The following is a 14,688-nucleotide window of genomic DNA, read 5'->3' on the forward strand; positions in this document are numbered from 1 at the left end:
TTCTCTGACAGGTATAATCCTGCTATGAACAATACAGAGCATGGGCTGAGGTCAACCTATGTGCTTACTGAGAATGTACCCAGCAGTAGAAAGTGCTTCTTTGGAAGTTAAATGATGCTGACCAATTTATTATTTTATTCTTGGTTGCAATGTAACTTCTCTACATTTAGTTTTTCTCTATAATCTATTTTAGATTGGGAGCTTGGGTTTATACTTTTCTGCTTAAAGATTCTGGCTTCAGTAAATTGGAAGCAGCTTGTACTTTAAGCCCTTTCTATGTTTGAAGGCAAAGTGATAATAGATGTACAGGAAGGGTAAGTTTAGTTAAGGAGGACTTAGAAGGGTAAAGAAGGTGGAAGGCAGAGGGTTGACAAAAAGCAGATAGAAGTTAGTCAGTCTGTTAGAACACAGGGGAGAAGGCTGAATACTTGCTTATGTTCTTTTCAGTCATGCAAACATAAAATCTGTAATCCACAATATTTAAGAGTGAAAGGACATACTATTAATAACTTTACAAAGATAAATGGTGTCTTTTAGGACCACTTGAGGAAAACAGATTATTGTAGGTAGCTCAGTGGAAACTTACAAATGCAGATGTTCATGTTTGAGAGTCTGAAAAGCAGCTTTATTATCTAAACAAGAGTAGGATCAAACCCTGAAGTACTTTCTATTCCATGCAGATACGAGTGCTGCTGCCTTCTTGTGTGCTGTGACATTTTAATCTCCTCCCATTTGGTCAAGGCTTGTTTGTGGCTTTTTGTAGTGTAGGCAGCATCTGTGGTGGTGTCTCACTGTTCTAAGTTCATGGACCTTGGAACACTTTGGGTGATTTATTCTCCTTGTCTTCCTTTCAAAGCTCCTCAGGAGAAATAGGAAATGGTAGAAAATAAATTTGGAGTCATTTCTTCTTAAAATCAATTTTAGGCTCTAAAAATGAAGGAGAGAAAACTGAGCTCCCAAACTTAACAAATAATAATAAAACATCCCTGGAGTACAGGGGACATTTGGATAGAACTTCAGCTTCCCAAGATGGTACACAAATATCCAACACAGCCTGTAAACAAAGGCAGTAGTTTCATCTCCATAGAGAGTGAGATTAGAGAAATTCCCAGGAGAATCTGCCTAATCAGGTCCCCAAGATCATTAAACTGCAATTTCTGCAATACGCGAGTTTTTAATTCTTGTAAAAAGGATTGTTTGTTTTCCTGTTTTGCTGGAGAGAGACTGGAACAATCCAACTGAACTAAGGTCTACTCCTTGAGTACTCCAGAGAACTAGGGTCAGATAAAGCTCAGATTCTAAGCACCAGGAGAATAAGAAGAGTCAACATCCACGGCTGTGAGATTTGTGGTCTAGCGGCACCTTCTTATGGATAATGGAAAAGGCTATCGTGTAAAACCCTAACATTGAGAAGAACCAAGGAGAAGGAAAGTTCTAAATTCCATATTTCTTGATGGTTTTCTTCTATACAAATACACAAGGGGTCTAGAAAGCATTGATCACTCTGCTGCCCTCAGCACTGACTCTGAAGCAAGGTAAGTAAACGGGTTTGGAGGTGAAGGACAGTATACACAGAGCCAGTATGGAACACTTTGACCTTTGTTTTCTCTGGAAGCGGGAGCTGTTTATGTGGTTGAGAGAGTGTCATGAAGATTTACATTTAACAAAGCCTAAGACAGTGGATCTGGTTTGTACTCTTGGATCTTGAGTTATCTTTTTGAAAGTCCATGGGTAGTCAACTAAAATCATCTCTTTCCTCCTCTATTAAGCAAGAACAGAATCCTTATTGTCCATGCAAATTGAACAACTTCAGCTTTTAATCAGCCCATGAGAAATGATCTTCTTTCAGTCACATTATTAATCACTTAAGATGAAGGGAAGTGTAGATGTGGGAGGACAGAACAAAGAAAAGAGGGCATGCATAACACTGACTTATCTTCTAGAACCTTCTTCCATTGTGGATACTTATGCCTGTCATCTTCTGTGTGTTTTATTTCACCTCTCTAGGTGACCTGTCAAGAGAGAATGGCTCCAAGAAACAGCTCCTCTGTGACTGAGTTTATCCTTGTGGGATTTTCAGACCAACCAGCTCTCCAGCTGCCCTTCTTCTTCTTCTTCTTAGGTATCTATGTGCTCACTGTGGTAGGCAATTTGGGCTTGATCATCTTAATTGTGTTGAATTCTAGCCTTTACACACCAATGTACTTTTTCCTCTTCAACTTGTCCTTTATAGATTTCTGTTACTCCTGTGTGTTTACCCCAAAAATGTTGAATGATTTTGTCTCAGAAAATATTATCTCCTATGGGGGATGCATGACTCAACTGTTTTTCTTCTGTTTCTTTGTTAATACTGAGTGCTATGTACTGGTGTCAATGGCCTATGATCGCTATGTAGCCATCTGCAACCCCCTTCTGTACACAGTCACCATGTCTCCTCAGGTCTGTGCTCTGTTAATGCTTGGTTCCTATGTGATAGGGTTTTCTGGGGCCATGGCCCACACTGGCAGCATGCTGAAGCTTACTTTCTGTGATTCCAACATGATCTACCACTATCTCTGTGAAGTTCTCCCCCTCCTGCAGCTCTCCTGCACCAGCACCTATGCTAATGAGCTTGTGTTTTTTATTGTTGTTGGGGTGGTCATCACAGCATCCAGTATCAGCATCTTTATCTCTTATGCTTTGATTCTCTCCAACATTCTTAGGATTCCTTCTGCTGAGGGCAGATCCAAAGCCTTTAGCACATGTGGTTCCCATGTAGTTGCTGTTGCTCTGTTTTTTGGGTCAGGCGCGTTCACCTATTTAACAACTTCTTTCCCTGGGTCAGTGGAAGAGGGAAGGTTTGCTTCATTGTTTTATACCAATGTAGTTCCCATGCTGAACCCACTGATCTATAGTTTGAGGAATAAAGATGTTAAACTTGCCCTAAATAAAACCTTGAAGAGAGTGCTCTTCTGATGGGTCTGATGTTATCACTGTCAAGTAAATCCTAGTAAGCAGAGTCAAGTACTATTTCCTACCAACAATGCTTTCCTTCTACTATTAAAAACCAGAGATCTCTGAGGATTATACCACTTCATATCACTTTGCATCAACTTTGAATTTAATAAGTGCTATTATTTACTGGATACAATATTAGACCCATGGAGGTTATTAACCTGATGTACCTTCCAGTTTCTTTCTTGGATTTATCCAGGAAGAATATTTCTAGCTGGAAGAGAAGGCAGAGGGTGGCACAAGGCCTCAGAACAATTCTTACCAAGGACCAAATGTAGTATCTTGGGTGTCAGAGGTAACAATCTTTTAACTCTTGAAGAGGCTCCTTGGCCAAGAAAACTATAAATATTCCTTTTCACATACATGTATATATACATAAGAAAAGTCTTCACCCAAGAAACTTAAATGTCCTGATTTGTAAGGACAAATCAACACTCAAATATTTCACTTTAAAATTCCTGGTCCTTGGGATGTAACCAGGGTGTGTAATTTTGTAATTGGCAAATAGCCTATGCTCTGGAGCTGAGGGTAAGAGGAGGACCACAGGACTCTATGCATTTACATGATTATATAACATGCTGCCTTGTCCTCCCCTGGAGATGCTGAGCATATCATGAAACTTAGGAACTTTTAGAATAAGTATTTTTATTTATTTAGCATTTTGAGGTAGTGTCTGTCTTTGTTTTCTGGCTGGCCTTGGACCAAGTAAGGAACCTAGGATGACATTGAACTCTTCAACTTTCTGTTTCAGCCTCCCTTTTGTCTCATCTCTCTGCCTTCTTGCTAAGACAGAAGGATGGCAAGTTCAAGGTCAGCTTGGACTTATGTGCATATGTGGCTATGTCTGGCTCTCCTTTATTAAGGTGGACTTAGATTTTACCATCTCTGAGTAAATGTGTGTGTTGGTTTGTTTTAACCTTTATAGAACCAGGAATTAGGTGGAGTTTTACAATACTTTCCTATCTCTCAGGGAGGCTGGAGCAGATATGCATGTTGAGTGCCAAGGAGCAATCTGAACTATGTTAAAATATTTAGCAGTTCTATGTTGAATAGCTCACCTTTTGAAAAATATACCCTCATATTACCTTGTGCATACAGAGGAAGGCAAATATAGGCCTATATTGACCCATATTGAGAAATGGGGAATTCTAGATCCTTTTGTGGACGAACAGGCTTTATTTAAGAAGAATGCAAAGACTGGGATGTTCTTGAGGAAAACCTTGGTGCTTTTAATTTGGACACTGGGAAAGATGACATCTATATTTTTATTTTGCTTTTATGTCTCCTACTCTTCCAATGAACTGGAGAGATTCTTGGTATGTGCTAGTGTGGGGGTGAAAGCAGTGAAGGAAAGCGAGGCATCCTGCTGCCCCTCTGTTGATGCACATACGGCACTACCAGGATGATGAAAAGAAGATAGCCCAAGTGTTTCAGGTGGGGCCATAAGCAAGATGTCATTCATGGTAGCTTAGAGCAGCAGGGAGAAGTATCTGCAGTGTGGGGCTGATTGACAAGTCTTAAGACAAACTGTATCTTTTTCAAATATACTAGAGAGAAAAGATCCCTGAAGAAGGGAGATAATACCTGGATTATGTCTAGATTATGATAATACTGGAGCTAGATGTTTATTGAGCACACAGAACACTGTATAGATTGTATTGCTATGAGATGCCTAAGGCATAGTACCTCATTTATTGTATTTTACCCTATGCTTATCAGTTCTCTTGGCATAGATAAATCCAACTTTTTGTAGGGCACTGTGTATTTGGGTATATGGGACTTTTGGGATATTATAAAAGAGTCAGTAATGATGAAGGACAGTTAAGCACGGTGGAGTATGTATGTAATTCCAGCAGTTTAGAGGCTGATGCAGGAGGATCCAGAATGGGAGGGTAATATAGGTTACACAGTAAGACCCTGTCTAAAGGAAACCAAACAAAAGAAATGAGGTATTAAAAGTACTATTAACTATTTACCAACTTCTCTATCATACATGTAATTCCATGTAATACAAATATAATTTTAATGAACTTTTCTCATCTGGGCTGATGGTGCTCCTACCAAGAGAAAAAGATCACCCAACATAAACCTCGACACTAGACATGAAAAGCCCTCTTTTGGGTTGCTAGCCAGCGTGGTCCCTGAACATATATCCTACTGTAGTGGTTCTTGGTTTTCTCCTAGAGATGGAAGGTAAATATCTACTGCTGAAGAAATTACACACTTCAGAAACAAGACCCAGAGACTCTTGAGCTGGAACTGATCCGAATGCTCTCTCCCTGAAGACTAGCTTTCATGGTACCAGAAGATACCATCCAAGCTTCCAGAGGAGTTATGCAACCAACAGTCCTACTCAGTTATGATATCAATAAACTACATCAATGATCAGCATGGCACAATAACCTTAAGAATGTAGTGGTAGTATGCGTACCTTGGTGGTAAACACAGTTCTTTAATTGGACTCATGACCTGCTCAACAAGAGAGAGAGACTAAGCCTGGTACAGGAAATCTAGTTAAGTACTCAGTGCTAGTGACATCATGGATATTGGAGAAGAATCTACAACCACTAATTTACTAAACTAGCACAATCCCTACCAACAATCTACAACCTTTGTCCTTTGTGGTTACAGATAAATGTAGTCTTTGTTCCTCATCAAGAAAACTTCTCTTTACAACAGATGAGGAGCACTGCAGAAAACTACAAGCAATTAAAATGCAGAGGTGTGGATCTCAGTCCTAATGAATGAATCTTTAAAACACTGCCATCTAAGGCTCAGAGAACATTGTGGAAGAGGAGGCAGAAAGACTGTAAGAGCTAGCGGATCAGGAAGTTTGCCATGGGATTGTTTCTTCTGGAACCGCCTCAATTCTGCAGAAAGAGCTTTAGGTAACTGAGGAAAGCTGGATTAGGAGTGATGACCTTTCCCATGGAAGAGCACACTAACCAGTTGTCCAGTGCCAAATGGTCAGCCCTGAAAACATACAAACAGATAACAAGCATTCCATGACCGAACAGGTTGAATTTAGGAATCTAAAATATATACAAATACACATATGCACACAATAACACTTAGTGAACAAAGAGGCCATACATTTGAAGATGAGTGGGTAGGGGAACATAGGAGGATTTGGAGGGAAGAAAAGGTATAATTAAATTAAACATTTAAAAATTAATTTGTTTTCATCTGGGTTTAAAACAAAAACAAAAACAATCACTATCGTCAGCTATGAGTAGGCACAGGGAAGTAGTAAGGTCATAAGAGCCAAGGAGAAAGTAACACTATAAAGTAAGTACATTAAATTCAAGAAAAACTTTTCTTGCATTTATTCTCTGTTGGCATTGGGGCAAATGGAGCGAGAGTTTAACTTTTACTTGGATCATTTGAAAAGCAGCTACTCCATCTGCACCTGAAATGACAGGAGCCCACAGAAACTTTTCTTGATTCTTGCAACAGCCAGTTAAGAGTCATCAATTGCTCCTGCAGAGACTTGTTATCTTATAAATCTGCAAGGCCTTTGCCTCTCTCATAAGCTGATCTCAGGTCTTCTTGTTTGATAGTTTGGGTTCATGTTGACGAATTTTTTTCTCAATTGTCAAAAATGGGAGCAAGCAGGAACAGCATGCTGCCTTAAAGTAGTAGCTGATGTCAGAGGTCCAGCAGAAAATTCCTTTGCCCAGACTCAGCTCAACTATGGGTCTTCATCACACGCTCATTTTCAACATGGTCATTAAGATTCATCTGGATTCTGTCTTTGGTCTATTTTTCTTGGATTGTTAAAGCATCTGTCCACATCACATGGTTTCAGTGGCCACTGATATGACACTGACTTTCTGATACAACGCTGACTCTGACTGAATAGTTTGTGATCAGTTATAAATTAAAAACCTAGAAACATTATCAGCATGAACACAGATAGTGAATTTTGTAACAATTGAGGTTTTTGGAAGTATATAGATGAATGTATTATTTTATGTCAATGTAGCATTCTCACTTATTCTAAACACAAAAGGGCAGAGATAAGTGAGAGACATGTCAAATAGTGAGAGGAGAGACCAAGAAGTGCTTAGGAGATTCTTGGAATGAAGGAGGAGTACCATGCTATATTCTGAGGAGCAGATGGGAAGGTGTCTGTGTCCAACTCAGTGTGATCCTCATTCTCAGCACAGATCACACTCTCCTTTCACACTTCTGCTCTAAGTGAAATGCATTTGGCAAGCGCACCAGCTGCTGGTAACCAAAGGCTTACTTTTGTGGTGTGAGCAAGTAATGGTTCAACTGTCTCTGAACATAAATGGCGTCCATAGTGGGCAGTTCAGGACTGATGAGGCAGAGCTGAATCATTGAGGACATAGTCTTTATCTTTCTTCTCTCCATCTTAGATGTGAGCTTGTTCTCAAAGATGCATTATGGTTTCCAGATGGCTACTATAATTTTGTGGTTTTGTTCACATTTTAAGCAGAAGGAAGACACAGGAGTGAGCTATAGAAAGCAGAAGGGTGCTTTACCTATTCAGTATGTAACTTCTCCTGACATTTGGTTAATCATTTTACTTTCATGGGAGATGGAAAAACACTTAGCATTCAATTTGAGAACATTGTCATTCTGAAAAACAAAAAAAAAAATTTTTTTTCCCTAAGAAGTGGGTAATTACTACTGTGTGGGTAACTAGATGTTATTACTAAAGGATTGCTGACGTGAACAGGTCAGAATTATGGGACATATATTTCTAGTTTTGCTTCCTTGGTCCAGTCTAAGAGAAGAGGATTGACTGATTGGATAGATAAGATTGAAAGAGAGTAACAAGTTGGTCATTGACAGCGACATATATTTTAAAAACCCAAAGCAGCTATTATCTCATTTATTTATTTTAAAGTTTTACGGGTTATAGGCTGACAGTCACTTAAAGGAGTTTGAGGAGCTTGCCTTTGTTGGGTCTGTGATGTCTTTTATCTGGAGGATGATATGCCTTTCTTTCAAGTAACTGTGGCTAGACAGTTCTAGAAATAGAATGGTCTTTCACCAGAGTTGACAGTCTTTCACCATGGACTTGGTGCACCAAAAGACCTCTTGTCTTGAGATTTGTTGTTGTTGTTTTTTCGAGACAAGGTTTCTTTGTGTAACAGCCCTCCCTGACTGTTCTGGGCTTGCTTTGTAGACCAGGTAGGCCTCAAACTTACATGGCCACTTGTCTTGATCACTGGCTTGTGAGAGCTGAACTGAAGCAAACTATTGGCAAGGCCAAGCCTGTCTGTGTTACTACATTTCCAATTCTATTGTCCCCCATTGTGCTAATTTAGGGTTTGAGTTCTGAGAAGGAGATGTGATTACTGGCATTTCTACTAATAAAAACATAATGGTATTTTCTTCCCTTTGGCTCCTTGTATTCTCACTACTGATATCTTACAGAAGAAAAAGAAGAGTATATGATTAATACTGCTATCCCACCACAGAAATTAGGTAAAACGTTAATCGAAGAAGCTTTATAAAGCTATAAAATACAATAAAAAATTAACATATAATATTTATGACTGTGCACAAAACAGCTACAGAGAATAATAAACAGTGTTAAGGAGAACTTCTTTTTGTTTCACACATGTTATTTATAAGCACCAGCTCCATTTTCATGGCTGATATATTCTGAGCCTCCATTAGATACCTGGAACACCAGACAGCACTAACCCCCAGCTGTACTGTGATTTATTGCACACACATATTCACAATAAAGTTAATCCGTAAATTAAGCATAGTAAAAAAATTAACACCAGTAATAGAATAATTACAATATGCTGCAATAAAATTGCCAGCATTACTATTCTTGTGTTTTTGGGCTATTAACAAATGAAAGAAGGTTTCCTTGGACTCAAGCATAATGCTATTTCAACGGTTTCATACCCAAGAAGGTCACTAATGTGGCTCGTGCCATGAACAGGATGAGTTTGATGGACAGACAGATGGTTCATATCCTGAGGAGGATAGAATGGGATGATGTAAAATTTTATCATGTCACAGAGAATGGCATTCAACTTTACTTATGATTTCTTTATTTATGAAAATTTCCACTTAATGTATTTAGATTATGGTTGATTATGGGTAGCTGCAACCATGGAAGATGATTTCACTGACATGTCTGAAATGATATAGATGATGTTTTTTTTTTTTTTTTTTTGATTGGCATGAAATCGTCTAAAATTGTATAATCAGAAGATAAAATTTCTATTAGTTTTTATACTAAAGTTCTCTATTGAGTTACATTTAAATCACAAAAGATCCAGAAAAGATAAGAAAATATCATGTACTATATTACAAATTGTGGGATATGTAAAGTAGAAAATAATCCTACATATTTTACTGAACAATGAAAAGAGATTAATTCAGTAATTAATAGTGTGGAAAGAAAGAGTAAAATCATCTAAAATAAGAGCGTGCAGGAGTTAGTAAAGCTAAAAGAAAAAGCACTGAATTTGGAGGCAAGTAACAGCAGTGTTAATAAATGACTTCAATAATGGGTGCCTTGAAGAGATTGAAATATGTCCTGTGTTTGCTATTCTAGTGTAGAAAATTTGGAAGTAAAGCAAGTTAAAAAAGATATAGAGATGGAGGAAATAGTAGAAGTAGGAAAAATAAAAAACTCAATCACAGTTTCATTAACAGTTAAATGAGTATAAAAACTACTAGTCCTGATGAGATCTGATAAGCTAGGGTCAGGTGGAAGGAGAGGGGGACCTTCCCTATCAGTGGACTTGGAAAGGGGCATGGAGTTGATGAGGGAGGGAGGGTAGAATTTGGAGGGAATGAGGGAGGAGGCTACAGCTGGGATACAAAGAGAATAAACTGTAATTAATATAAAAAATAAAAATTTAATTAAAAAACCAGCTTTATATGGCAAATTCTCTTCAGATAGAAAATAGGTGATAAAGTTGTCAAAGGGTTAAAACATAAAAATACTAGTTGCAGATGGTTTTGCACAGGAATCCCACCAAAAATCAGATAATTTCAATACCAAACAAATTCAGAGCCCAGATGAAGAAGAAAAAAAAATCTTTTGGAGTTGTTCTTATGGAGTATATAACATAGATCCAAAATCTGAGAGACTACATGAAGAACAGAGCTACAATGGAAACTCACTTCCCAGAACAAAACTATAAAAGAATATTAGTAAATATTCAGCAATGGAGAAAGGTAACAATACCAGTGCAGTTTACGCCATGAGTATAGGAATAGTGCACTATTAAACCTACATCTTCAGCTTTCCTTCTTTCCTTTTGTTCTTTTTTTTTTTTTTTTTTTTTATAGGATTTCATGCAGACCAGTTTCATCTGGACCTCAGTAAATAGTTCAGGCTAGGTTTATATTGTGGATTCCCCTTCCTCAGCCTTCTAAGTGTTGAGATCACAGGCAGGCACGGGCTTCTACTTTTGGCCAGGATCCACTGATTCCCCTCTCCCCCGTCTTTTTGGTTTGTATCTCTATTTGTGTGCACAATCGTGTGCGTAGATGCTCATGGAGGCCAGATGTTAACCTCAGGTTCGTGGTTTCCGCCCTTTTTTTTTTATTTATTTTAAATTTTATATTCACTTTACATAGTGATCATAGCCCCCTCCCTCTTCTCCTCCCAGTTTCTCCCTCTGTAGGGAGCTTTTGTCCGTCCAGTCTATGCATGGACCTTGGTTGGTGCTTCAGTCACTGCAAGTCCTCCTGGGCCCAGGTTAGTTGTCTCTGTTGCTTTTCTCGTGGAGCTCCTGTCCCACCCACATCCTTCTTTTCTCCCCCCTACTCTTCCACAAGTCTTTCTGTGATTCACCCCATGTTTGACAGTGAGTCTCAGCACTTGTTTTATCCACTGCTGAGTGGAGCCTCTCAGAGGAGCATTATGCTTGGCGGAGGAGGGCTTGAAGAGAGAAGAGAAACCATCTCTGAGACAAGCTGGAGATGTCTGATAGGGTAGACTCCTAGGGGAATATAGGGTGACTCTAGCTGAGACTTTCAGTGGAGGAGGTCATGGAGACTGAAGAGATCACCCTTTAACCAGACAGAACTTCCAGTGGAGGGAGGGGAACACCAAACCACCCACAAAAATTTTGACACATAATTTACCCTTCCTACAAGATGTGCAGGGATAGAGTTAGAGCACAGATTGAGGGAATGCCCAACCACTTTGATGTTTGAGACAGGGTCTTCTTCACTGTCCTGGCCTGGAACTCCCCAGGTATCTGCTTGGGTCTGCCTCCTAGTGCTAGAATTAAAAATATGACACCACACTTGGAGTTTTCCTGTGAATTCTAAGCATTTATCTCTGGTCTGAGTTAAATTGCAAAGCAGGCAATTTAATGACTGAATTGTTACCTCACCACCACTAATGTTTCTTAATGTAAACATTTAAAGAATGACAATTTAGTAACAATTAATTTTATAAGGAAGGACTTGTAATAGTTTAATAGAGCTCAGTAGAAAAAGCTTGACCTTATCTGCATAGGAAGAGCCAATTCATGATTGATTGTCTATTAGATTCATTTCATAAAAGGACATTGATAGGAATAACTTAAGGGTAATATCTCTCTTCCTTTCTTTTATTTAAAATGCTAGAACTAAAGTCTCTGTTGGCTTTTTACCCCATCTGTTTTTATTCTAATTATCTATGATCATCAAAATACTTTGTCCTTGTACACAATTTACCAAATTTTAGTTTGTAATGCTATGCTATATTACTAATATAATTAAGCTGTATTTTGTAGAATGTTAACATTTCAACTGAGTTGTTCGTATTTAGTTATAGCTTCTTTTTTGTCTCTAGAATCTTCTGTGATTTGGACACACATTCTAGGCTCCACAACCAACAGAATCAAAACAAATTGAGTACACTGTCCAGCTAAGAGCCTTTGATTTTGAACTGCTAATATATTTAGTATAGTTTACTAGTACAAATGAAAGAAAGAAAAAAAAAAAAACTATTCCTGAAATCCGTGGACTAAATTGCATACTTTTCTCTGTGAGTCCTCCATGCCATTCACCTCTTACAAGGCAGAAGTGACTTGTTTGCTCTACTTACAGCTTATTGTTTTATAGAGAGGAGCAACTAGGGTCAGACTTAAAGAATCCGCAGTTCATCAGATTGGGTAGCTCCACTTTAAGGCCATCATTATGTGGCTCTGGCTGACTGGACTGTATCAGTAAGCAGTGAATTCCAGGAGAATTGGAAAAGGGATGGCAACAGAGAAATGAGAGACGTGGAAGTGACCCTGAATCCCATACAGCAGTCTTGGTAAATGTCTGACAATGAAACGGGCTGCCTTGTAGATGATGTCCTGTATCCATTGGTGGGAGGTTAACCTGTCTTTTTTTTTTTTTTTTTTTTTTTTTTTTTTTTATCTCAAGTGGACACATGCACATATCCTTAAGAAATCTGAACCTGTTATTGGGCAACCAAAGCTGTCTACAAAGAAATGTCGAATCATTGTTTGCTTTTAGCAACAACATTCCAAAGGCTAAGAAATGGGCTCGCTTAATTCTGGGGTGATGTCAAACTTTACAGGGACATTGTATATAGATGAATATGTGGTCTGTGTCACATCACTTTGTATATTGAAACAAAAGAAGTAAAAATATTTCCTAGTATAATTTAATTAAGTAGGTTTTGGGGTAAGAATACACAAACATTTAAATCCATGTTACTTACGTAATTTATTTTAAAGAGCACCAGAGGATGTGTAAAATTGAAGTTCTCATTAAATGATCTTAGCATGGCTATGAATACCGATTTTTTGGAAACATATTTAGATTGTACTATTAGCATTTAAAACCAGAGGATACAATGATTAAAAGCATCTTTTATGTGATTGCAAATTCATCAGATCAGTCATTCATTTGGCATTTATTGTGTTCCTGGTGTGTTATATAAATAGGTGCTGGCACAGAGCAGTAAGTAATACCACGAAAAATGCTTGGAGCCGGCATTCAAGCGATTGATTACGTTGGACTTATTTTTTGACGACTTGCTTGTATTATGATTGTTGTGTCTTTTTTATTATGACCTTCTTCACTGCACAGTTTAGATAGTGCCCATTAAGCATTTGCAAATCAACTGTTCAAACTGCTTATGTTAAATGTTGATAGAACATTTTAAAAACTTTATGGTTTTTAATGAGGCACTGAAATTTTATATAAGGAGTTATGTAAAATCCATGGTTATACATTGTAGGGGCTTGAAAAAGAATCAAAATGTGATTTTGAAGCAAAATTAATTTTTTTTTTTCTGTCCTTGCTGGCTTGAACAATGTTATTGAGTCAGCAGCACAACCTGGTGGCCACTTTTGTGAACTGCCTGGTGTGGTAGTTCAGTACTTGCTGAAGGTTCTCTATTGTGTCTTCATTCTTGTACTGGCTAGGCAGTGTGTGTGTGTGTGCGTGCGTAAAACCACTTTAAATAGTTTATCTTCCGTAATGAAAATTTTCACAATGCTCTCTAAAACAAACACAACTGCTTTTAAAACTATACAGTGACCTGATCTACTAACACACTGTAAGATTTCCTCTCCGTAAAGAGGATTAGTTTCTGGACAGCAAGACTGGTCATGATTTTTTTTAATCCAAATTCTCTATAATTCATATATTTTAAAAACCCAAAGTAGCTATTATCTCATTTATTTATTTTAAAGTCTTACAGGTTATGGGCTGACAGTCACTTAAAGGAGTTTGAGGAGCTTGCTTTTGTTGGGTCTGTGATGTCTTTTATCTGGAGGATGATATGCCTTTCCTTCAAGTAACTGTGGCTATACAGTTCTAGAAATAGAGTGGTCTTTCACCAGAGTTGACAGTCTTTCACCATAGACTTGGTGCACCAAAAGACCTCTTGTCTTGAGATTTGTTGTTGTTGTTTTATTTGTTGTTGTTTTTCGAGACAAGGTTTCTTTGTGTAACAGCCCTGACTGTTCTGGGCTTGCTTTGTAGACCAGGTAGGCCTCGAACTTACAGAGATCTGCCTGGCTCTGTCTCCTGAGTGCTGGGATTAAAGGCGTGGGCCACCGAGCCTGGCTAGTCTCGAGATTTTAAAATGACAAGTGATTCGTTAAGTTTCGAAACATCCAAAGAACTCCAACTAATTAATGCAAAGTTTCCAACCTTGAGAAACCACTTACAGAGTTTTGAGTCTCCAGAGAGATCCGGCTGTGCTCAGAAGTCGGTCATCCCACTGGCAGTGCTGCCTGCTCTCTGGGTATCCCTGGCACCTCATTCCTCCTCCCCCTAAGTCAGAGGATGTCACTATGGTGGAGGGGCGGAAAGGTGATTTTGCCTGAGTTTCTGTCAGCTTGAGCTCTTTCTTTCTCCAGCAAATGGACTGAGAATAAATCTACATTCTTCAAGGTTCTTTTGCTAGCTCCTGGCACAGAGTCCTACCTTCTGGGTCCCCCTCATTTTCTCCTCGCTATACGGATTGCCTGCTTTTTAGATGCTGGCTTTTTAGAACTTTCATCTACACTTTTTAATTTTCTGTATAAGAAGCATCTAAAGAAGCCCTAAAGGTACTCTGGGTCCTTTGCTTGGCTCTACGGCACAGAACTGAATCATGTAAGCACCTTCTTACTTCTCCCAGAGTGCTTGTTCCAACTAATATATATGGATGGAAAACTTATCATTTTGTCATAAATACAGGAAGCCTACCAGTTCATCAGACACCATGAAATATCTTTGGTTTTC

At 38.5% G+C, this 14,688-nt stretch overlaps 1 protein-coding gene across 1 annotated transcript; it reads left to right on the top strand.

The window, feature by feature from the left end:
- The first annotated feature begins 2,022 nt into the window (after positions 1-2,022).
- On the top strand, positions 2,023-2,955 carry LOC129687534 (olfactory receptor 8B4-like). The gene has a single exon (XM_055621993.1). It carries the CDS (start codon positions 2,026-2,028, stop codon positions 2,953-2,955), a length of 930 nt encoding a protein of 309 aa, XP_055477968.1. The 5' UTR covers positions 2,023-2,025.
- The last annotated feature ends 11,733 nt before the right edge of the window (positions 2,956-14,688 follow it).

This window comes from Psammomys obesus, unplaced genomic scaffold, assembly GCF_907164565.1.
Source record: "Psammomys obesus unplaced genomic scaffold, mPsaObe1.curated_primary_1811, whole genome shotgun sequence".
Lineage (NCBI taxonomy): Eukaryota > Metazoa > Chordata > Mammalia > Rodentia > Muridae > Psammomys > Psammomys obesus.